Here is a 27,006-nt window from a genome sequence, read left to right as displayed (position 1 = left end):
AATAGAATCTTATATAACTTCAATTTTTGTCAAGCATTCTCTGCACCCGAAAATTGTTGAAATAAAGTATCATTTAGTAATATTTATCCTCAACCATAATTAGTATTAGTCTATTACATTTTTTCATTATTTCCTAGTATTAATAAATTTTATTTTTTCTAAACAATAAACGCACCACAAAGTATTCATCGTTAGGTTAAATGCCATCATATAGTCGTAAGTTCAAATGATTTCAAACGTTTTCAATTATTTTTATATCGAATATGCCCCTTTTATAATGAATTTAGATAAGAACATTTTTTTCTATTTTTGTGTCTAAAGTGGTCTATGAGTTCGACTATTTGAGTCAAAATATTGGCGATAAAGTGTAATTTTATTATTAATTGGAGATATTTCGGCATTTTGCCACGTTTCGAAGATCATCTGTCAAATTAATATGATAAAAACTTAAAATTTATTCTGTTTTCGCTACCCTGTATACAATTTACCGTTTCGCACGTCCGTCCACCGATCGTACAGAAGGGCACTTATTAATGTTGTATAATGCATTCACTCTTCCGTAATACCGTTGAGATGTTAATTGTGGCTACCTTGAAACATAGCAAGTAGTTCGTCATAATGATTTTTAATTGTATCTTGAATATCAATATCCTGTTACAATTATAAGCAATACTTGTACAGTGTTTTACCGTGGAAATACGACAGTCACTTCATAATTCTTTGAGCAGAAGAGCAATGTTTATGGTAATTTGGAATTTATGCAGGTTTATTCTGTCCTTTAAAGATCATCTATTAACAGAATTGATTTAGAAATTGCACAATAGTTTCCTCAATGGTTAAACGAATAACTTCTGTATCAATCACCTAATCAGAATAAATTTGGCTCCAAGGATGAAAATGGGATAGCATTGAAACTAATTAGACCTCTTTTATATGGTTTTATTGATGAATTATCTTGATATTAGGTCTCTATCAATCAAAACTGCGCTTAAAAGCATATAATTTTGACCTTTCGACTACTTTCAATCTATCAAAATATGATTTGATACTGACAATTGGTGTATTTATATTAATCAAATAATTTATACCTGCATCATGAATATCAAAATAAAAATCTGTTTTAACAAGGAAAATCAATTTTTTCCTGTTCTTACATCTCAAAAAGTCTTTCTCATTCCTTCTCATTTTGGTATTTCGTTATTTGTTAACGCAATTTTAATTTTTTGATGACCTCACAGTCTATTTTCTAAATATTGAGATGTCTGCTCAATGTAGACAGCGTCACAATTATTACAGTTGTTGGGAAAGTTCTTGTACATAAGGAAAAATGTTTTGTTTTATTTTCAGTTTCTGTCTCAAAAATATGTAGCAGCCATTACAGTTGTTGGGAAAGGAAAGGAAAAATGTCTTAAATTTTTATGTTTACGCGTCTGTTTTGTTTCTTAATCGATTGTAGTATTTATTTATACTTTTCTTGTTTTACATTTTTCCGGTTAATTATTTTCTTTCGATGCAGTTTTTTTTTGTTTTTGAATAGCTAAGGATCTAAATTTAGGATTTGCCTTTTGGATAGATCAGCGAAACTTATTATCACTGATCTTTTTTGGGATAAGGGATGACATGAATTAAAGTTCAAATATCTTGTATGCACTCACTACAACATACATAAATATGAAAATGCAATATTTAAACAATTTGATGGTTGCGCTATGGGAACTTCCAAATCAAGTGTTGATAATACAATTAATAACGGAAACTGTCTTAAGCAAACTTAATATAAACATCCCATTCTTTTTCCGTTATGTAGATGATTGCATTAGAGCTGTACCAAAAAATAAAATTTAAAATATAAATCAAAAATTCTTATCCCAAAAAAAACTCAAGTTCACAATCTAAAAAAAATAATAAAATAAATTTTCTTGATGTCACATTATATAAAATTAACACGAGAACAGAATGGTATAAGGAACCAACTTGGTCTGGCTGATAGATCTATCCAACTGTCAGATCTTGAATTTAGGTGCTTAGCTATTCAAAAAGCCAAACCTGAACAACAGGTGGCGGAATTCTACGATAAAGGCTTCACCACATCTATGATAAGTGCATTGATTTGTAGAAATGTAGAATTTATTTCGCTCATTCAGGTGTAGATATACTTTTTTTACCCAAAACTTACTTTTTAAATAACCTCGTATTTGATATGATGGAAATATTGATGTTAAATGTGGAGATGTTGTGGCACTCCCAATTATTATATATAATATTCCAATTTGTTATTTTTCCAGTTTCTTTTTTAGTCAATCCTGAAAAACATTTTTTCGAAGAATATTCGATTAGAGTTCCATCTCGTTCACTACACATGTTTTGAGCGAGCGAAACCTATACCCAGTGTCACTAATGTCGTCTGTGTAACTTCATTCTTGACGATGAAATCCATGATAGATCGTGTTTTCGTGTTGTTATTAATATTTCAATTATATTTCTTTAAATCTGTTAGGTTTTGTAATCAAAATTTGAAATTACTGACTTTCATGTCTTATTATTATTCAAAAGTTGTATTAACGTGAAATAATAACATTCATTTATTAACAGTAGGCTTCAAATTCAACAGGTATATCAATTAATTAACCAACATCATTTACTTTTCTTCGGGTTATTCGCAATGATCTTCCTGTCATTATTTCCAGCGGTCATTTATTTCTTGATAATAATTGCGTCTATACATAAATTAAACCGTTGTAAATTAATGCAAAAATATTATTGGCAATGCTCGTAAATTTTTTGAGTTTCAGTATACAAACTGAAGAATATATTTTAGGACCTTTTTATCACGGCATGCTTGTCATTCCACTTCAATATTCTTTCGTCGATTGGTGCTTTGTCTGTTTATTTCTTTTATGAGTAATGCCTGAGAAATCCCAACAACAACGGTTCTAATAAAATGGTTTTACTTACTTTGCTTCTCAATAATTCCACCACACTCATAAGTCATATTTTTGTTAAGACGACGAAAAATTAATGATCATTTTGTTAGTTAAGACAGAGAGAATAAGAATAAAGATAACAGAGAATTTATAATGATGAAGTATAAACTAACACCGTATTATTTTGTATTGATTTTGTACAAAAAATACCCCTATATATGAAAATTAGTAGCCTTAGAAAACACTAAATTTCACTCCCATGCACATGTTCGGAAAAGTCTTTAAAACATTTGAAAATTTGTGACAAAAAGTTAATTTTAACTGGACTTAGATTTCGATTTAGCCGGACGCTAAATGTTACTGCTTGTGCGAAGCGAAGAACGCTCCTACATATATTCGTCTTCTCGATTTCGATTTGCTCCCCCGTTCTCCTCTCAAATGTTCCGAAGAGGAGCGCAGTTAGACATCATCTTTCGATGCTTTTACTATTAGTGACTAATAGTAAACTTAATTATAAGCCTTAGCTGAATCTTTTCCAGTTAGACAAGACAGTCTCTCAGTACTTTTAAGATGATTTTGGTTAGTTTCTTACCGGTAATTTCTAGCCATCTATTTAGAAGGCTGTGTGCATCACTTCTGTCCAATGAAACCATGGAGAACGGGAATTGAGGACACCGGTAGCGTACCTTAGACAGCACTTTTCACTAACCTATTTGCCCCATTATTTTGTCTTTGAACACAAGCTTTACGTAGTAATTTCGTCGATAGCTTCTCAAGTTTTGTACCATAACCATGACTAACTCAAGAAATTTTTCTATGCTTGGTAGTTACTTAATTTGTCTTTCTCCATCCTGAAAAAATGAAATAAATTTTTTGAAAATAAATAATTCTTATTCGTACTTTAATAAGGATGTAATTAATCCACCAATTAAACTTTACCGGAATCTTTCAAATAGAGAATAGTCTCAAATCTCTTAGGTATATCACAAAGTTTCCCGGAATTCCTGAAGATTTGTACTAATTACAATAAATATTTTAAACCGTGAACAGGACCACCTTCTTCCTGGAACCAAATATCCTCAAAGTTTACAGATTAAACTTAATTATTGTATCTTTACTATATCGATTTTACCCGTTTGATATTGCCTTCGAGAAATATGTCGTTTCAAAATATTTCCAGTGGTTTGGTTTTAGTTTAGTTTACAAACATCGATGTATCGTTCGCATCTTTAACATTTTCTTTTCTAATTCTAATTGAGCTTTTTCTTCTAATACCGTCTGCAGCTTCAACGCTCAACGCTCGAGAATTTTAAAAGTATATGAAAATTATTTTACTTATTAGTAGGTAATTCTTGTAACTTATAATTAATTATTTAATGCATTCATTATGATGATAAGTTAGTTCCTACTTTATATAACGGAATTCTTGGATCTCGTACCACACTTACTATTTGGCAACTGTCGCCACTTAAAACTGTATTTTTTACATACATACTTTGGAAAAATATTTCTCTTTGAGATATATTTTTGTTAAAAATTAAATTCCTACTTACTACCACTTCTACGTGGGACTATACAACTCAAATCTTGTGCCATTCAACTTCTGCCCTATTCCTATGGAGTGTGGAATACCTTGGGTGGCCCTGATAAAGGCAAAATTTTCCTCTGTATGGCTGGAGCTGTGGTGATTTAGAAGGTGGAGTGGTGTAGACTGGAATGGAATGAAAAGGACAAAAAAAGGCTCGACGAAACAAACTCACTTCGGAGAGTGTGCTAAATCTTTGTTCATCGTTAAAGTAAGCGGGTCTATCTAATCGAAGAAAACCTGCAACACTGACAATTTTGTCTCTCTAGCTGCAGGGTTCGTTTATATGTTGCCTTTCGACCAAATTCTCATATGTATTCACGGCATCCTTTCATTTACATATATTTCTGAATTAAAATTTTGAAATTAGATTTAGGATAAGAAAATTAAAATACATTTAATATATAAATCCAGTGATTTATAATGCTTTTTTCAAAACATTTATTCAAATTAAATTCAAGGAATAAGTTAATACATATTTAAATATTTTTGTCTGTTGATTTGAAATGGAGTACGATTATGTTTTCAATATTATTGAAATTCTACATATTGAAAGCTACTTATATAGGCTATCTTGAACTGATATATTTATTAAAAATACCCACATGGTACGTACAGTCGGTTACATAATTTCAATCAAGTTTTTTATATATCAATTCAAAGCACTGGATAATTAATTATAGTTGATACTAATATGAATAGAATTCGAATTAAATATCAACTAGACTAGAGCATTTAAAATAACATATTAATATTGTCGAGCGATTTATTGAATTGAAGACAAATTATATGCAGTATAAACTATACAAGGCTTCTTATAAATACCGAATCAAACGGTGTAATTCTTGTAATTATAATCCCGTAAGTTTTTTTTATAAGGAGCAATCAAAAACTCACGTTTATATGGGAAGTAACGGGATAAAAAAAAACTTTTACTACCCATATATGTTCAGCGAAAGCGACAGTCCATTTGGACTCAATTGTTATACGTCCGAATGCACTGTTGATGTTCTATTAATTGAAATGGTGAATCGTAAGGTAAAACTCAGTAAAAGCCGAAAAAGTAATAAATTTTATTTTCACTACTAGAGTCACAGATAGTGACGGAGGCTCAACAGTGTTTGGTGTCGAATCAAATTATATTTTGTTCAGGTCAGTTGTGTTGGAAAATATCACTTACAAGGATGGTCCCAGAAGTCCCTGGTCCAAAAAAGAACAAACAAAAATTTTGGAAAGTTATCTCCTTTTAGCTCCATACACTTTTCCCAGCGATGTTCAATAAGTTCGATACCCTTTTTATAATAAGAATCGTCAAGCTTCTCGAAATAGCAATTAACTTCTGATATCACTTCTTCATTGCTGGAAAATCTTTGAGCAACGAGCCATTTTTACAAGTCTGCGAACAGAAAATGATCTGAGGGTCTAAATCTAGCGAATAGGGTGCATGAGGTGGCAATGCAAACTTTTGGCCAGCAATAACTGATATGTGAGCCGGTACGCCATGACCTTGTCTGCGCAAAAATTCGGCTTTATTTCTGTGAAATATTGCCAAACATTCGATGAAAACTTCTTCACGACGCTGTTTTTGTTCCATTTTGCAAACATCCATCTTTGATTACCAATATACTAGGAAATTGTGAGGGAATTTAAGTATATTAGTTCAATCATTACTGAAAGAAGTTAAAGAAGATAAAAACTAGACTGGATGTCGGCAATCAAAATCAGACAAAAATGCTTATTACTTTTAAAAGGAAAATTCTGAGAAAATTATATGGGCCAAAGAGGATGGAGTTGATCGTTATAAAAAAATGAATAAAGATGGTAGTTCAGACATCTGGAGCGAATGGATAGATAAAGAACAACTGAGAAAATTTATAGAGGAAGGTGGATAGGAAAGAAGATCTAAAGAGTATAAGAATAAAAAATTGGAATAACACGGTGAGGGATCGATTTGTTAACAGCATCGTTATTATCAAGAGAAACCTCATTTCTTATTTTTTTCTGTTATTTTTATATGTTTCATATTTTAGATTTTGAAAATTTTTAAAATAATAATAAGTTTTCGATGAAAATGAATTAATGAAGTATATGAAATCGAATATATATTTTTTCTTTTTTATTGTTTACAAACAATGTGCTATTTGGTCGAAATTTGCCTCTTTCTTATAAATATAGTAGGTCTCGATTTCAAAATCTCAATTCTCAATACCGATGATTTATTTTTAGTGTAATGATTAGGCTAACAATTTATAACAGCTTTTAAGTTCAACCTTCAGATAGGTGTATTGGAAACAAACGTTTAAAAATTCTTTCTCACTTTGTATTTATCACATTCTAAGGAAAAGCACGTCGTACCGTACCAGGTAAGTAAATATAGTACTAAACAATTTCAAAAAGGTGATCATAAATCATCCCTTTTGTTTAATAGCTCGAAAACAGATGTTTACATCTTTTCCCGATGGTTGTCACAATTGGAACTCACAACTTTGTTTTTGTATATTCTCTTTTTATTCATTAATTTGAAAATAAAAATAATTTCTACAGTATTCCAGAAAACAACCTAACGAATCTTTGACTTCTAACGATCGTATTACAATTTTTTTTCATAAGGTGTGGTTATTACAAGCCTGCTCTTTTATTATTCGAAACTGAAGTTAAAATTCTCTTTTCAACAATAAATCTCGAAAAAACCTTTTGTTTTATCGCCAAAAAAATTTTTTGTAATGTTGGTACTATCTCTCAAACTATAGTTCTTCCTCTGTCGTATGTATCTGAAAAAAACGTATATTATAAATTCAGATTATACGGCCAACATTTTGAATTCTCAAGATATGAAAACACCAAATTTTCTTTTTATGTAATACCAATATACTTGCCACAAAAACAAATTTTTGAAAAATAATGGTTGAAAAATTTCCACTAAATAATTTGAAATGGCGCCACTCTGTTTTTAGTTATAAGAAATTGGAAAATTAATACTTCCAATCATTTTGTTTATTTTTTCGGAGCATTCAATATAAAACTGAGACTTGAATTTGAATACTTTTTTATTTTAATTTATTTTAAAAATTTTTTAGCCAATAAAATATGCGGAAAACCCCCCAATTTGTCACTGAAAACTATATCTAAAATTCAATCAGTCCTTTGTTTTAACTATTCTTTTGTTTCGGGTGTGAAGAGATGGACCCAATTTTCATCCATGGTTATAAAATAGTACAAAAATTCGGCTTCATTTCTGTAAAATATTGCCGAAACACTCGATGGAAACATCTTCACGACGCTGTATTTGTTCCATTCTGAGCAAACGCACCACCTATCATAGTTTTCTCATGTCCAAATTTTTAGTTAATATGCGATGTATTATACTTTCAGTCGATGATCATTCAGTACCGCTTTATGGATTTTTTTCAACATTTCTGAAGTCGTCACCTCATTAGGTCGAACGATGCGATCCTGGTCTTCGCAGGTTTAAACTCCTTTTTACAAATTCACCGAAAACGTTCACTATTGATACCTGCAAAACAAATACTAAACAACGTGGCGTCTTCAAACTTGAAACATATGCTGTATAAATTGTATACTTTCTAATACAGTGGTATTTTTCAAGCAACACCTCTAGATCAAGCCAGGTAATTCTGAAACCATCCTCGTACATACGAAAACGAACAATTTTGAAATAAAAACCCAACCAAAAAATATCAATTTTTCTATAGAAGAGGTTAAGTTAGATTTTTTTATTCAAATTGTTATAACAGCGGAAAAGGCAAGCTGCGTCACAAGTTTGAGTATAATTTGAAAATTCATGAATGTGATATATTTTCAAATAGGAACTTAATAACCCGGCTCCAAAAAAGTGGATTCGGTTTTCCAAACTTCACCGGATTAGTATTCCAACGATTCTCATAACTATTCATTACATTTGACACCAAAATATACTTTGACAATCATTGAAACCGAATGTCATATTCTATTTGTTGTAATAAGTGATTAAGTTTACAGTTAGGAAAAAATCACCATAACAGTGTGCTACTAAGCTCTAATTTTTTAATTAATCATCTGAATTAATTCGATTAGATTCTTCTTGTAACCATATTTGTCCAATTGTGATCATAATCGATTATTATGGCAATATTATGGTAGATATTTTTAAAATATCACTATGTAAAGCAAATAATTATAACAACATTAAGCTACTTTCCATTAATTGACTTGATAGTAAATATCCTCGAAACTTATTATTGTACCTACGTTGTAGAAAGTACCATAAAATGCGATATGGTTTTTAGTGGCATTGTTAAATCAATCTCTAGCCCCCAATCAAATCCCTTTTTGTTCAGACGGAACATAAATATTATACCCAGAACCATATAATTCTTTAGACATAAAGTAACTTAAGATTTATTTTAGCCACTGTGTAAAGAATTTATGACACTAGGATCTGAATACGTTTTTAGAACACATACTTATCAAATATATAAAAACCTTTAAAGTAATCGAATTTAAATTTATGTTTGCTATGCGTTGTTAAAAAAAGTAAAAAAACAAGATTAGAAATTGTTAACAATTTGAAATTTATACAGAATTAAACTTAAAATCAAAATAATTAGGGCGCGTGAAATTTAGAAAAATTTAAAAAACTGTTTAACTTCTCTTTTCGTTTTTTAATATTTTGATCTGCGATGAATGTCACAGACACGTGTCGTGCGAAGCTCTGCGGTATATTCAGTTTATCTCTAAATGGTTGTCAGACTTCGAACACGCAAACTTCAGTTTTCAAATGAAAATAAAAGTTGGTTACACTAAACTAGCCATTAAGGACTCGATCTTCCGCTTAAGAAATGAATTCCCAAATGCCGTATTTTGATAATGAACATTTTCTATTTCGTAGATTAGCAAAATATAAACTATTTTGAGACACACAGTATAATAATAGAAAATATATTTGGTAGATTGAATACTTTTCAAAAATTTTTAATGTTATTTTAACAGATATTCAGTTTGAGATCTAGCGAGTGTTTTGGAAATAAAGTAACACTGCTGATGGAATATTCTCATAGACGAAAAGCGCCATTAAAAAACTAAAAGTGAGTATAGTCAAATATTGGAAATTTATTACCTCTAATTAGAGAGGTTTAATGTCCTTCGAAGCAACTTTCTCTCTATTTTCAATATTAAATAAGAATAAGTGCACCACCAAGTCCGCCAACGCTCATAAGTCTGGCACCGCTGTCGAAAAAAAGAAGCATATTCGTGCTTCAGACATTTGTGTCTGTGTCATGAAAACACGTGTTCGTCAAGTAGAATGAATAACCCTTACAAGTTTCACGCTTCAAGAAATAGTTTTTTTTTGTTACGTCGTATCTGTGTAGGAACGCGGATAACGAAATTATGTTTACCGAATTTCAACAGCAATATCTGAACTTGCCGTTACCAAATCGTTCAACAGTGTGGAAGACGTACCAGAAATTCCTAAAAAAGGGCTCTGTTGCCGACGCCCCATGTTCTGTACGACTGATATATGTAACAACAAACGAAAATATGGAAATAGTAGCGCTGGCGTCATTTGAGCCGCCTAAACAATCTGCAGTGCGGCCATCGGGAGAACTTCAGATTGTTTTTTACGACGAATACTGCAACGCATTCACTATAGAGCTCGATCCCTGATTGGATTTTGGCGAATAGTACCTCGAATGCCGTCAAGATGATCTGCAATTCCAGCATTTCATTTTGTACTGAGCTGAAGCAACCCTCATGCTGAACGATACCGGTTAATCAGCGTGTACCGTAACGACCAGAATCCTCACGTCTTCATTGAAGAAGAATTAAACTTGCCTGGGGGTGTTTGTGTGGGAAGGTATCCATGCGGGAGGTCTTGTGGGTTCATTCTTTTTCGATAGTCACATGACGGGTCAAAGTTATTTGGAAATGCTTACGTGGGTAAATGGACAACGATCCAACACTTACGAACATCCGTCATTTCATGCAGAATGGAGCTTTGCCGCTTTACTCGTTATGTGTGCGGGAGAACCTTAAGGTTTAATGTTAAGAATGTATAGACGAGGATTTGTTCAGTGATCTGACACCCTGGGATTTCTTCCTGTGGAACCGCGTTTTTGAAAGAGGACCACACACCCTTCGCGACCTCCGAACTGCAATTGAAGAAGAATTTGAAGCTCTTCGCGGATAGTTCGATATACTTCAGTGGACCTGCCTCTCCGTTCAGAAACATTGTCGCAATGAAATTTGTTTAGATAAATTCATTTTGAGTGGAGTATAAAACAACAACAAATGGATTTATATTAGAATATTAAGTCTCAGACTTATTTATTTATTTATTTACTTAACGTAATAATAGAATTGCCATGAAATAATATTACTGATGTCTACTAAAATCATCAAACATTCAGTTTGCCCACAAATCATAAAAATACCGCGTGTTTGAATTAATTCGCCTAGATCATTTTATTACCTCCGTTTAAGAACCTTATTTTAAATTGCTACTATTAATGCATAGGCGTGAACCCAAAAATCAGATAAACGACTGTTAGTTCTGTTTGACAACTGTGAAAGGTTTTTCAAAAAAATCAAAACATTCGGTGGAGTATACATCATCAGTATCAATTCCGCTACCACATTTTCCAAACATTCTTCAATCAAAAATATTTTCTAATTCATCAAATTTATAGAGTTCTATGGAAGAAACTGGTTCGTCTAATAGTGAAAAGTTATTTATAAATAAAAGATACACAACTATATTCGATTAGTCAATTAGAACTAAATAACTAAGTCGAAGATTTGACCAAAAAAAAAACCGAAATATTAGGGTCAGAAACAAAACAATGGAATTTCAAACTGGGGTTAATATTAGAATTATCGAAATGGTCATATTTCTTTAGCTACAATAATAATGATATATGAATGTCATCATTATTTTATCTAAATACATCAAATGAGCAGGTCAAGTTGAAGTTTGAAGGCAACATGTAAGATATGGCGCTCACTTGAACGAAACTTATGTTAGGGTCTTGGAAGTTTGTAAATGTTCGGAGGACCATCAAAGTATGAAATGCATCATATGTTAGTGCCTTGAATGTGGTAACTATTCCATGGACAACCAAATCAAGAAATACTTATTTTTCAAGTTTCAACAATGTTTCAATTAGAATTAACAAAAGCCGTTTAGAATGTCAAAAATGTCAATTTTCACTAGTAACGTCACATCTAAAACAAATACTGGATATATGTGAAAACATTTTCAAGTGACATGTCTGCGTAGATCTAAAGGTGGGTCCGTTAAGAACAATATAAAAAACCTGACCTCTAATAATATCCGATTTTGTGCTTGATCTGAAGAACGTAAAGTAAAAATCATTAGCACCATCTGACAAAATCATTTTACTACCGTCACATCAAATTTGTTTTGAAGTTTTGTAAAAGAAGCCCCCAAAGATGTACCCGGCTTGTTGTTTTTTGAAACAAAATGTTCTATGCTAAGTAAGACGAAAATTAAAGTAGGCATCTCTGTCGGTGCTTACATATGGAAAATAGCTGAAGATCCTGATTTTTTATCGAGCCTCAGTAATATTGGAAAAAGGCATGATTCGCTTTTGAAAACGTCACAAAAAATCTCAGAAATTACAAACTACCGGATTTCAATAAAAAAGTTGATCGACTTCTGGATGCATGTCACAAACTAGGATGCAATATGCAATTTACCATAACTTGGGTTCAGTAAATGATGAACATGTTGAAAGATTGAATGTTGAAAGTGTAGAGTATGAGAAGAGTTGTTAGGGCAGATGGGAGCGAGCTAAGCTTGCAGACCACTCCTAGAGTCTCCAAAGGGATACTGCCACTACTGAGTATAAGAGAAAAACTATTCGTTCCAACAAAATGTATGTTAATGTAGAATGAAAAATTTTTGTCACTACTTTGAGGAATTTCAAATAAAATCAATAAATATGTTTCCCTACTAACCTTGACATGAAATAACAATTTGTTTTCAATATTTCAAATAATTTTAAAGTGACGAATAGTTATGTATTGTGTACCTAATAGAAATGAAAAAAAAATGTTCCTCAAATCAAGTGTGAAAAAACGTTTCTCCTCTTAATTGGAAACATTCATTACTGCGAACCTGCAACGTCTCTAGACCTTTCAAAAAAAATGTTTCTTCTTGCTCTGCAAATCAGACCTCCACAGCTTTTATTTTCTCTTCGTTGGAAGGAAATTTACGACCTTTTAAACTGTTTTTCAGTTAAGGAAAGATATGATAGTCGGACGGTGCCAAATTTGGTGAATAAGAGGGTGTTCTAGTAATTCAAACCCTAAATCACGAATTTTTTGCATGGGAAATGATAATTGTGTACAGGGGCGTTGTCCTGCAAAAATAAAACACCTTTGGATAGCTTTCCGCGTCTTTTCTCTTCAATTTTTTCCCATAGAGTGGTCAGTAATGTGGAATAGTAATCTCCAGTTATTTTTCTACCTTTATCCAAAAAATCAATCATGATTACTCCATGGCAATCCCAAAAACTGAAGCAAGAACTTTTCCAGCAGATTTTTGGACACGAAACTTCTCAGGTCTTAGAGAACCAGAGTGTCGCCATTCCACCGATTGTTGCTTTGTTTTTGGATCGTAGAAATGTACCGAAGTCTCATCTATAGTAACAATTCGGTTTAAGAAGTCTACATCGTTTTCAAATCGAATACAGATCGAACGCGATGCTTCTAGCCTTGCACGCTTTTGTCAACATTCAAACATTTGGGGATCCATTTTGCAGCAATTGAAGCAAATTGAAGTGAACTATGTGATGAACGCGTTCATATGTAATATTCAGTGCTTCAGATATCCGTTTTAGCCCAATTCGACGGTCTGATAAAATCTTGCATTGAACTGCATAGATATTTTCGGGGAGTGACACATAAACTGGCCTTCCTCATCGGTCATCATCTTCAATGGAAAATTTACCTGTTTTGAAGCTTGCATTCCAATTTTTCACGTTCGCATACGAAGGACATTGATCACCAAGGATATTAAGCATATTTTAAATACAGGTAGTTGATGATGGCTCGATACTCCAATTTTTCGATTTTCATAATTTCGGTGGACATCTTTTTTCTTATAATTTATTGCGTAACTCTGGTTTACTTTTTTGACGTCAAACTTTACACTGACACTTCTACTAAGTTATTGTTCGTTGCTATGGTAACGCAATATTTTGTTTATGCATGGAACTGGTCTAGGCTAACTAGATATCAATACATCCTCGTATGTAGGGAAACGACAACATTCGTAAGAAAGTATGTTTAAAAAACATATTGTAATGTTCTTAAGATTGCCACTTCATATATATTCAGATTAAGTGTCGCTCTAACCTAATATTCTCTTGAATTGCGCTGTGTGTGTATATGTCGGTAATGCCTTTATTGCAAAAGTAAATATTGACTGACACAATAAGAACACAATAGATTTATGTTGTTTTTACGATCGTTGTTAACTGTGCCTTCGTTTTGAAATGGAGACTAGTTATCGTCTTATCTGCATTGTTTACTTCTTAGTTTTACGTAATAAAGTATAAATAACCAATTAACAAGTTAATTTTTCATTCTTGATTATTTCTAAAGTGGCTCGGAAATCAGGTAATGATTTATATATCTGTTCAAAGTTTATTACCTTTTTTATTTAGACAATGGAAAGTTATTTGTTGTCGTTATTAAATTGGTATATTTAACAATGTGCTTGCTGTTCAATGAATTATAAATTTGTATACAAGGATCCATAAAAAATTCAGTGAATACATTTTTTAAGCAGCAGTTACTTACGTTGCATCTATTTAAACAAGTATATCTCTCATTTGCTAAAACAAGCCGTTCCGATTTGTTGGACTGATACAATAACTACTTTAATGAGATATTGTTTGCAGTGTCTGAAACACATATCTTGTGCCAAATAATTTCAAGAAATGTTAAAATCTATTAAATTAATGAAGAAGAACGGTTAATAAGTCTCTTAAAAACAGATAAACCCGAAAAATTCTTGTAAGGCATCGTGCAAAGCATAAATATATATAGATTTGAAAGTAAAACGAGTGGATGCCAACTAGGTTTTTGACTGATGAACAAAAACAACATCGTGTTGTATATGGAATGGAAAAATATTTTTCACGCAGAATATAATTCAAATGCAAAAATTGTTACTGGAGATGAAAGTTTGTGACCCTGATACAACAATTCATATTTTTAAGTGTAAAACCTTGCCCTAAAAAGATCCGTTAATCAAATTCACACATCAAGGTCATGACCATTGCTTTCTATGAATTTTACTAGGAGATATTAGAACGTTTTTAAAAATGATAATACCAAGAAATAGCGAGCCGAAATCTTTCTTCTTTAACATGCCATTGCACAGTTATCATTTTAGCTTTTAATTTCAAAGTTCTAAACTGGTGTACGTCTTTTTTCTGTCCCACCTTACTTACAATACAAGAATGGTCCCAGAAGTACCTTGTTTGACTTAAAGATGGCGGTAGTTGCTTGAAAAATAACTGCTGTATTAGATAGTTTACAATCTCTACGTTAGAATTGTCAGTTACCGAGTGGCGGTTATGTTTTGTCTGATGGGAAACGTTTCACGTTTTGACACAAAGTAAATTCAATAGACCATATCTTAATAATAAAAAAATTACGCTGAGGCAGATATTTGCTGATTCAACTCAAATACTCAATTTGATTCTGGGTTCCTATAATTCAGTATGCATTTTTTTTTCTTATCAATGATGATAATGTTAGATATTATAATATTCTTTTATTTGTGTATATATTCGTCATTAAAGCATGCAAAAAACCAATTATATCTATGAATTTTGGAATATAAATCTTATTTTCGTATAACGTTATTAAATGAATACAATAATGACGAAAAGTCCTTCAACTTGTCGAAGTTTATTTCAGTTCAAAATTCGTCCATCTACCCTGGTGAACGTACCCATTGTGCCGTTATTCTCCATCCCTTTTCTCCCGATATTCTGCGTTCAAAACTCCCGAAAGGTATTTGGCCCGTCTGTGTCCTTGCCCTTTACGAAAAAAAAAATTGGCAGCAAAAAACGCAGACGTCTGACAGGCTCTTGATAAATTGGGAAAAATTAGGCAGACGCGATACGTCAACGGCTTAAAAATTTTTTTGCTGAAATATTGGGGGTGGTCCATGATACGAAAATACAATAAAAAAAACTCTCAGAAGCCGTCTAGACGAAAATGAGAGATTGTTCTTAATATTTAACTGTGAAGATGCTACTTATACGTAATAATTGTTTGAATATACACTCAACTTTATAATTGAAGATTTTATCCACACTTATGAAGCGTATAAAGTGCCACTTCATCCACTAGTACAATAATGAAAAATACATTGAATCGGTACAGTCAATTGTTTATTATATTATATTAAAAATATTGATATAAGTTCTATTATAGTAATTGTAGTCTGTCGTATGTTATTCTTTTAAAAACTATGAAGAAATCACTAACAATAAAAACATATCGTTGCCTTAAGTTTCTAAACTAAGTAACACCGTATTGTTTTCTTATATCAACATTTTGATGCCATTAGAATTTCTGAACGCATCTAACTCGTAAAGACTCAAAAAGTTAAATAGAAAACCTCGCAACTCCAGACCTCCATTTTGTTTGAAGCTAACCTCAATCCGTATTAATTTACTTGCACTGTTTTTCTTCAATTATTTTCCCAATATTTATCTAGTTACGATTTCTATCCTTTATTAAACTAAAAACAGGCTAAGACCTCAATTTTTGTCATCGTTAAGTTTTTGGTGTCTATTGTAAAATTAGCTGCTATGGAAATACGAGGTTGCGACTGTGAATGCGACTGCGAATGTGAATCTAAAAATAAAAGTTTCTTCTGTCCAGCAATTAAGTTAAACTGTATTATTTTTGAGTTTTTAAAAATTCTTTTTTCTGTATTGTATGTCTAATACTGTGAGGAAAAAAAACACTTAACCACACATGAGAAGGTGAGACAAAATCCTCGTTAAGAAATAATAATTTGTTTTCAATTATGATTATAAAAAATTACAAGGACGTTACAACATAACAAAATAAAATGCACTTTTATTTAATTACAAATAGAATATTTCTAATGATAACGCCGCAATTAACGGTAAGTCCACATAAAGTTTTCCCAGTATTTTTACTTTGAAGCAGATCTATAACCAGAGATATCTACCAATTAAAGCCATCCCAATCTAGACTTTTTTAAAGAAGTGGAATTAATCACCGTAAACATTCTTCAGTATCGCAGCAAGAAAGGAGGACATAGTAGATCCTTTGGATCGCAGTGGTTACAAGACCCCAAATCTATATATACACATATAATTGCCTCCAATAAAAATACACCAAAACGTGCAAGAGTTACATTCATGGTGCAGTTTCGAGACAAAGGCCAAGACTGGATCTTGCAAAATCTAGACCAAGACAACTTATTACACTGCAAGACCATTATCACAGAATATTTGAGACCAAGTCTAACCTGGTCTTGGTCTTGTATTTTTGCATTTTTTCAAAAAGAGTGTTGTTTTAGATACTGTACCTTGTGTACCTTCGATTACACGATTGGCAGTAGTAACAATAATGTATTTAAATTTGATATTTTTTTGTGGAAATTTTGAATAATCAGCTGATATGTTGATTCTTGAATTTGTTTTTACCAAAAAAGAATATCTACTTTTAAATATACATAAATATTAAATAAAGGTTTTTTTAATTTGTTGTCCTTCTCTCATAAAATCATGGAAGTATAGTTTTTACAAAATTATTAATAATAAAATAATTCAATAAACATTAAATCCTTGACGTAAATGACTTTCAAATTTTTTTACAGATTACTGATCTACTTTTTTCTGTAAACTCATTTATCGTTATTTTGATTAAAATAATTGCAATATTGACTGAAACAGTAAACATTTAATCCTTGTCTGACTTCAAATTTATTAATTGTAGAAATAGAAGAAAAATATTTATTTATCTTCAATCAAATTGTTGAATTTCTGAAACTAATACAAAACTGATGTATATTAATATAAACTTTTTTTGCATCACCACGAAAGAATTGAGATTTAATACATTCGATGATTACAATCTAGATTTTATTACTTAGTTTGCAATCTCTCAGGTAGCTCATAAGTTTCTTTGGTTGTTCTTTTTCAGTGAATGTGGTAATTGATTCGTTTTTCGTTTCTTCTTATATTTCAAACAATCAATTAAGAGGAGTTTTATTAATTTCTGTTTTAATAGTATTTTTGACTCTTGAGCACACATCTAATTATATATAACAATTTAATTACAAAGAGAGAATTAAAATTTCAAATTATGTGGTTGTTACTATTTTGATGTTTTTAGGAAGTAGTGATAAGCTAAACTTCTTGTTTGGGAATCGCCGTTTGAACTAATGTTCGTGAGTAAAACCAATAATGGTACAAATATACCATAGTGCACCATCTCCGACCTATCTAGCTCGCTCCCTTTCTGCAGTACAGTTTAATACAAGAGATTCACCATCTTACAAAGCAGTATCAACTACTGTCCTCTCTAGACCCTCTCTTAACATGTTTAATTATTGAGATAAACAATTGAAAAAAATCCTTTAATATTTTCTGATTTTGATAGGAGGATCGATATATCTAAGGCTACCATTATACTAGGATGCTAGCATTCGGATCGCTGGCATCTGGGAGGTTAGCGGGGCATTAAATCAAATGGGAGCGATTAGACTAGGGATGCCAGCATCGCATGCTAAAACAGCCACCCGGAGGCTAGATTTTGTGCTTGCTGAAATGCGAGCAGCCGGTCGCTTTTTGCATCCCGGGATGCACAAAATCTATTGTGGGGTATTGGTTCAAATTCGGCGCATTATACTAGGCTGCTAGCATCCGAGCAGGCGCTTTATTTGACATATGCGCACATGCGCAGTTTGATCAGAGTTATGACTAGTTTCTCTTCGGGTGAAATTGGTCTGAGGGATCTTCTATCTTGTTTAGAGATGTCGCTTTGGATGTAGCCTAGAAGCTCTTTGAAAGAAGGAAGTGACATTCTAAAGTAATTGAAAAATCTTGTTTCACTATTGCACAGTTCATCAAACAATGTATAATATAGGCTTTTGACACTACGTACAGCTAAAAAGGGGTCCACACTAAACTTACTTTTTGCACGCCGCCTTCTTTTCTTAATTAGTAACTGGCAAAAAATTAAAATAAAATAGCAGTCCGGAATGCTAGCATCCAGACACAAACTCGACTCAAAGTGGGATGCTAGTATCCTAGTATAATGGTAGCTTAAAACTATCTCTCTCTCTCTCTCTCTTTGTGTGATATGAGAAATGTGATGGCATTATCATCGATTTCAGTGATATCTTCGTTATCTGCGGAATGAACGCCAGTGATGTCAACATCTAACAGTGTCTTTTACTAGAGACCCTTATCAATATCCCTGTTTAACCTACTGGTTTTCAATTTATCGATTTAAAATAAACCTTTCTCTTTTTGACAAAATGGCTTTGTAGAAAATTTTATGGAAATTACCTCTTTTTTTAATACCAGTATGATAAACAAAAGTTTTGGCCGCTATTTCACAAGTGCGTATTCTAGTAATTCTGTACATGACTCAGCAAGCATATACCACGCATCTTTTAGATTCATTTCAAGAAATTTGTATGACAAATTTCTAAAACAAAATGATTTATAATAAACATCCACAACCGAAAGTAATCAGGAGTTTATGACGGAGAGATATCAGTAATTCATTGAAAATACTTATGGTACTACATTTCTGATCTTCAACATTCCTGATCTGCAACTTTGTCTGTCAAAATTTATAGAATCTCTAGCTTAAGTACATGGTATTTCATGAGCACTGATAAATGATAGTGAGTTTTTCAATATTGTAATGCTGATTAAATTTTGAAAGAATGGTAAGGAAAATATGGAAGTATACCATGAGCATTATATTCTCTTCATTTTTATGTCGATTGCTTCTAATATTCACAATGTATTAACCTGATTGTTCTCTTTTTTCAGTTAACCTTTCTGGTATTGGAAGGGTTGATATGGCCCACTTTGATTTGCTCAAAGTTCTAGGTACTGGAGGTGAGTATACACAATGTTTTTTTTTTTATTAATACTTTATTCTATTTCTGCCATGATTCACGTTTTGATCCGTGTTATTTTGTAAAAGATTTGTAGGAAAAACACAGGGTGTTCCGAAACTTGATGCAAAAAATTCGGGAGTAGATGACGTGAAAATAATGCTGTAAAATTTCTCAGTTATACGCCTTTGAAGTTGCGAATTCAGAACTTATATTTTCTAAATTATACATTCAAATATTATGAATATAAAGTCCCCGAAACACTTTACCTATAACTAAAAAAAAATATTTCAATATTATTTTCGAAGCACGCGTTTATGTGATTATATCTATTTAAGGATATCTATTCAAGGTGAGAAAACATGAATTTATAAAATATGTTTTAACAAAATTACCTACACGTGTGGGCATTTAGAATTGAATGTTTCATTCTGTGTGTATTTTCGGTATATCCGGCCTTGCAATATCTGATAATGAGATAAAGGTTACTTGCAATTTGCAGTATAATGTAATCGAGGTAACCTTTAGATAAACACATTTTATAATGCGTAAGTGTGTGCTTTGTATAGATAAAAAATTCAAAATACTTCATTTGGAAATAAAATTGTTGAAAAAGTTGAAAAAGACAATATCAGTACTTAGGGGTAGACGAGGTATTTTTTGGCAAAAATTCTTGCACAATCAATGAGGGAAGAGGCGCTGCGTTTACGTGGTGCAAAATCATGAATTGACGATTTCAGATCACAGAAAGAAATAAAAACGTGTGCCTTCAGCGGCACTAAAACTTTCCAGTCATTGTATTGTCGGTAGGTTTATATTATCACGAAACCATGTATTTAGAAATAACAATCAACTTTGTCTTCAGTTGCCACTTGCACGGGAATTTCCCCTATACATTTTTACCCACTGTTGACTTTGTTTACGGGACTAGGGATCATCTAATCTCTAGTTATTTCCAGATTTATCCAATTCCTACTTTCGCTCTAAATTCTGTATAACAAATCCTTGCAGATCGTTCTTTGCATTCGTTTTTGTTTGTGGGTGAAAACTGTCTTTGCTTAAACCCTCGTCACACAACGTACAAATGAGGCTTCGGTTAGATGTGATCGGTACAAATAGTTTATATTCGCATCATTACGACTGGTAACGGGATCATCTTCTATTTATTCACACACTCCGCTTTGCCTTTTTTTATCTAAATTTATCTTCATACATCAACTGAAATTTTCCATTAATTTCCGTGCGTTTTTTGCCAGATAACACTAAAAATTGAATAAAGACACGTTGCATGTAATTTGAGTCTTTCAGCTAGTGAGTAGTGTACGGAATTATGCAGTGTTGCCAGTTCCTGAGTTATGACTAAATCCCAGACATTAGATATATTTCCACAATACATATTTTTTAAAAGTTTTTACCTTGTAGTTTTGTTCAGATGAATGAATATGTGTTAATAAGATTTTTTTTATACTGAAAGTCAATGAATTTTTGCTTGTGCTTATTTATTTTCCATTTTTGGAACAAAAAATATTTGAGCATATAAGTTTATCTGGGATATATTTCTTTATAAATTGAATTTGGCCTAAATAGATATAGAATAACAGATAATAAAATTGTGGGGAAGGAGAGATTGGTACCGACAGTTGAAATATTTAATTAAATGGAATTTGATTGACTTCTTTAGACAACATAGCCCTTCTTCTGATACGGATGCTACCGAAATTACCGGATATAAAAATATAAATTGCTTCGATGGTTTTGAAGGGAGTTTAAACGTAATGACAAATTATTCGGGAATTTAAACTGTCAAGATAAGATGATATAAAATCTTTATTTTCGAGAAAAGACGAATGATTCATTGAATATCCAATTTATATGCTTACTCATTTAAAATATTTTCATAATTTGAATCATAATTACACACTATTTTACTGTGAATTCTGCTAATCCTGACGATTTAGAGCTTCGGGACCAGCCATATTAAATTTTTAAGCTTGAGATAAATTGGTCGTCGGGTTTTTATATCAAAACCAAAAATAAAAACAAATGGTGTACTTTACTGTGAATAGTTAGTTCAGGGTACTAACATCAAAACTTTGTATTTTTAATATATTTCAATTTGACATTCTTTTAACTTTTGATTTTTGGGTATATACGAGATATTTTATGTAGTTTGAGGTGATGGTTTCGTTATTGGAATTTTATTTTTGAATGTACAAGATATTGAATAAATTGTATGGTCCAGGGTGGCTGGGACACTTAGAAAAAATTCCAGAATCAAGAACGACAAAGAAAATTACAGAAACGCGGCAAAAAGTATACTCAAAAAGAAATGATTGAGGAGATAAAAAGAGATCTAATGGAAAAAGGAGTTTGGGACTAGGAGACAAGATATTGAAAAGAATGTTGAAATTTATCATGAAATTTTTCGACATTTCACAGTAAGACAACGAAAAATCAAACGAGCTCCAAGGACGAATGCCATTGGGATGACCGAGTTATAAGAGATTATAACAAACAATGAGTGATTATATACTACTAAAATAAATTTATCGACATTTAATGAGATTGTCCATGTACACACATATAAATGGAACCAGACGATTAACCGTTTTTTTTTTCGAGATTATTAAACATTTGATAATAATAAAAGATAACGGTACTCTGTTTTCATCGGCGATTATGGTTACATAAACGAATAGAATGAATTTTCAAGTTTCCTAATTTCTTCCTTCTGTTTCCAAGGTCGGTAAACGTTGATAGTGACTTAATAAATTAACGATAAGACTAAAAGTAAACAATAAACTCAATAAGGTTCTAATCTTTGTATATAACGAGTATGCGACTTAATCTTTCTACAAATGAGAATGTAAACTATTGATAAGCTCAATATAATTATAGAGAAATGTTGAGCTTTGTGCGTATCACCGGGTATAGTTTATTATTTAGCTAACAAACAATCATGAATAATTTCTACCTTCATATAGAATTAAATAATTATATTGTTTCAACTTCCAAAAATTAATGCTGAATTAATTTTAAAATATTTTAGAACATCGATTTTAAATTTTTAATTGTTCGAAACAATAATCTACGATACGGAGTAGTAACCTCAGAAATTAAATTAATTGCTTTCCTCGCATTTCAATTTGCAGTTTTTTTTATAAAGTGGTTCTAAAAATAATAACCTAACCATAGGTTTCTGCATTTCCTTCCTGATTCCAATTTTTAAGTCATAAACATTGTCAAATTTGTCTACACTGACATCATTTCAAGAAGTACGAAGCTTACATGACGTGCAGCGTATAACGCAATGTATAAAGCAACGCAGCCGTGGGCATAAGTTGTACGGTTGCAGAGACGTTGCATTTTGAGCGCGGTGGAAATTCGAAAGATGTCAGATCAAAGGAATATTGAGTTGCAATGTAGAAAACCAAATGTATACCCGTGTTCCGCAAAGAAATGTACTAAAGACACTTACTACTGTTGGAAGTTTTCTAACCGTTAGTGAAATTCATACTGAGCACTCTGTTCACGTAATCAACACTCATAATTACGCTGTTTGACGCGCGTTTCGATAACCGAGTTATCGTCTTCAGTGGCTGATGGTAAACAGTGTGTTCACTAAGGACGCTTGCAATAAATATAGAATAGTGGAACGAAAAAAAAACACTGCCATTCTGAAACGAATTACCATCAAGAGGTTAGAAGTGTGAGAATCCTTATCCTACCCCAATCAAATTATTGGTCATCGTCGCGTAGGACGTCAGGGGTCTGATTGTTTACCACTTTATTACACATAGCAGCACAGTGACCGTACAATACTACAGGGACAGGACAGGTGCGACAAGTACGACGTGGCAAACATCCGGATTTTGTAATAAGCCTATAATAGCTACTGTGATGTTGTGGATGGGACAAATTGGAGCAATCACCGACATTTAGCTATGTGACTTTAATCTTACTGGCAATATCGAGGAACTACTACGTAGTAGGCGGTTTGCAACAAAATGCTAATGCTATGCAATACCAGGTAACCTTTTGGAACGGCAGATGCTGATGCTGATCGTCTTAAGCGCCTCCCACACCGTTGGCAGCGTGTGCTGACCTGATGACAGTGGCAGGAGGGTACTTTGGAAGTCTTTAGGCACTGGTTTGTCATGTCAAATTCATGTGTACTGTGTTGTCATTATTTTGTAGTATAATAACAAATTAGTGTATTTATCCCAATGCTACTCAGTGTCCACAAATTTAGTTAACACTTTGTATTTTCCAACCCAATTTGTTTTTTTATGAAAAAAAAATACCTACCATGACCTACGCCCCAACTCTCGTATGTGAAATTTTCACATTTTTATATTCACATTTCAATTGCTGTGATTTCAATTTTAAAAGCAAATCAGTTTCAGATCATGTAGCAGTATATAATTCTTGTTATAGCTCCACACTCTACCGTCGGATGAGTTATAACTCCACTCGAAGATCAATAGTGACAAATACGAGTACAAAAAACGACTATAAATAAAATGCTTCTTGATTTATTATACTGTCCACCACAATCCTAGCCCCGCAGAAAAAAAGTATCAAGAAGCAATGATAAATTGACAAAAAAAGTTTTTTCAAAATAATAAAAGAAGCTTCACTTAAATGGATGTCACTTTGTTCTGACTTATCGAAATGTCATGAAATTTTACAAAATTGGTACTTCATAAACGTCATATGGATTTGACAATGGCAGCGCCATCTGTGTGTCAGTCATGTATTGAGTGATGTTCTAAAATTATCATAGATTCAGTAGAGCTTTCGTTAGAAAAGAAAAAGTTTTTCTGTTTTCTATACTTTGATATTTTATGTCACGAAAAAGGCATTTTAATTTTAATAGTGAATGCTAGAGTTTTTCGAAACTTTGACTCAAGTCATCTATACAACGCCAACACCTGTCACAAACAACACACAACACACTTTATACTGAACGAACTTGAGACGAAAAGAGAGTTTGAATGAATAAGAATGACCATCTGTTCGACCAGAATCTTTATATATGCGGGACAGGTGGTAACTGGAGAATAAGAGATCAAAAATTATGAGAAGATTTTGTATTCGTGACTAAATTATTCTATCATGTAAGGTACTTGAACCAATCTCTTGTAAGACGATATAATCGTTTAAAAAACAAATTGCCTCGGTTTGATATTTTTCTAATTACTACGTATTTACTCTAAATTATTATTATAATTGTTTGTAACAGTTTCCAAATTTCAAATTCGCAATGTTTTGCTCCTCTGTAGACGATAAGTGGCTTAAAATTGAAATATCACTGAGACCATTTCAATAACAAGAACGAGAAACAACAAAATGGGCATTATTTTTTTACAATTTATACAATACTCAATCGTAATATGTCAAAAGTCCTCTGTGAAACCGGCTGCGATTTGGAATCTGCAGAATTGCCAACTTAAATTCAAATATTTATGAACCGTTTCTTCGAATGACATTAAATTTGAAGTCCATGTTATTTATTACATCATTTCGCTGTTATCCACTGAATCCGTAGAAAAAATATAGTGTACAACTCTCATAGAATGCTAATTTCCCGCTCGTATGCTTTGCAGCGAACTTCATACTCTTGGTAAATGACAATCATTCATTGCTCGTTAAACAATATATTATTTTATGCGAACCGATCCAAGTTTTATTTTTAATTTATTATTATTATAATGTTATCACATCATAACTCGAAAACAGGACCTGAAGCTCTCTAAATCTGCTATGATGGTGTGGTTAATTTTTGTCTGCTGTCTTGATAATAATTTTCAGTTTCTTTCTCTAATTATATCATTTTCTTTAAATTCCATTCCGGACTTTGTTCTAACTCGTCAATTTTTCTTCGCCATATTGTTCTTTATTTATGTATAATTGAATTTTCTTTCTATTTTTTAAAATAGTTTTCTTATTTTGTTTTTGTGTATCAAAGTGGGTTAATAAATCATATCCGTATAAACAACATACTGATTAGTAGTACTTTCCCGTAATTAATTTAATTATTGAGTATTCCTTCCAAAAGACCCCATATTGCGTCATATTATTTAATAGTTTACGTGAGTGACACTATCTGATTTGACGATTCTATTAATCAAAATATAAATCTATGAAGAAGTCAGCGACGGGCCTCCAGCTGGTAAACCGGCCACCAACCGATCGACCTTGGGATTCACAAACACCGCGAAACGACGCAAAAAGGAAAAAGTCGGTGAACTTGTCAGTGTACCGTTGATCGGAGGGCCGCCGACCCGAAAAAACGCTGCTGGCCCCTTGACGGTGCCCGGCATCATCTCCACCGGCTGATTGTAGAGTGTAACGTCCGACTCGCTTACAAACACTAGGAGGTCATAAAACTTGGTACTATTACTTCGCGATGCGGTACTATCCTTATTACTGTAATCTAACACAAAAATTAACCACCTCACTTTAGATTTATAGCTCAGGAGCTCGTTTTAATTGAGAATGGAAAAACCGGTATTATTTATTATATATTGTTACCAAGTTGGCATTTCTGGAAACGTTCGTGATATTCATATTGAATACTTAACATAACCAACACTCACAATTATACTGTCTGACGCGCGTTTCGATAACCAAGTTATCGTCTTCAGAGACTGAATGTTATCTGGAGGTTTACCTTGTGTTATATTATGTTTGTTTTTGATTTATTTCCATTAAATAAATAGGACGTGTTGGAGACTAGTAGAGGTATCTAAAAATTGTATTTTTTTGACCCGATTAATATTAATTACCTGAATTTTCGTCACATCAATGGTTTGTAACTAAAGAAAAACAGTTTGTTGATTTTTGGCCTTTCATACCGTGTTTGGAAAATCGTATCTGTCGATGAATACTTCCAATTACGAATTTTTATAGACAATAATAATACACATTGATTTTTATCTAAAAGATTTGCTGTAAACTACTTATTTGTATTTATTTGTAACATATTGCAACACTGTTGTTATACATGAACGTAAACTACTACAAAACAGTATCGTAATAAGTGGAAGCTGTTCCGACTAAGGAAGACAGAATGACAACGAGTTACTGCGGCTTTATGGACTGTAATTGTTTGTTTGACGGCGTTGTATATCCCAGTTATTAGTTTATTTTGTATGCAGTGTCCTCAAAAAAATAATTGAGCTATTTTCGTTTTGTGTAGAAAAGGCGATCTTTCACCAAGTAAAAAAGCTGAAGTGAAGGCCCTTGTGAATGCGAAAACATTTACAAACCAGGAAACATCACGAAGATTGAAAGTTTCTAAAAAAGAAAATTGATTAAGACCGAAAAGAAAGAAA

General features: G+C 32.3%; 1 protein-coding gene across 2 annotated transcripts in view; it reads left to right on the top strand.

The window, feature by feature from the left end:
• LOC130441269 (ribosomal protein S6 kinase alpha-5-like) overlaps window positions 1–27,006 on the top strand; it is a 193,218-nt gene that overhangs the window by 46,370 nt on the left and 119,842 nt on the right. For both annotated transcript variants that reach the window (XM_056774865.1, XM_056774864.1), the window contains exon 2: window positions 19,599–19,667. In XM_056774865.1, coding sequence (XP_056630843.1) covers window positions 19,599–19,667 — 69 coding nt within the window. The remainder of the gene's footprint in view (window positions 1–19,598; window positions 19,668–27,006) is intronic.

This window comes from Diorhabda sublineata, chromosome 3 (genome assembly GCF_026230105.1).
Source record: "Diorhabda sublineata isolate icDioSubl1.1 chromosome 3, icDioSubl1.1, whole genome shotgun sequence".
In the NCBI taxonomy this organism is placed as follows: domain Eukaryota; kingdom Metazoa; phylum Arthropoda; class Insecta; order Coleoptera; family Chrysomelidae; genus Diorhabda; species Diorhabda sublineata.
This window is presented reverse-complemented; position numbering and strand designations above follow the sequence as displayed.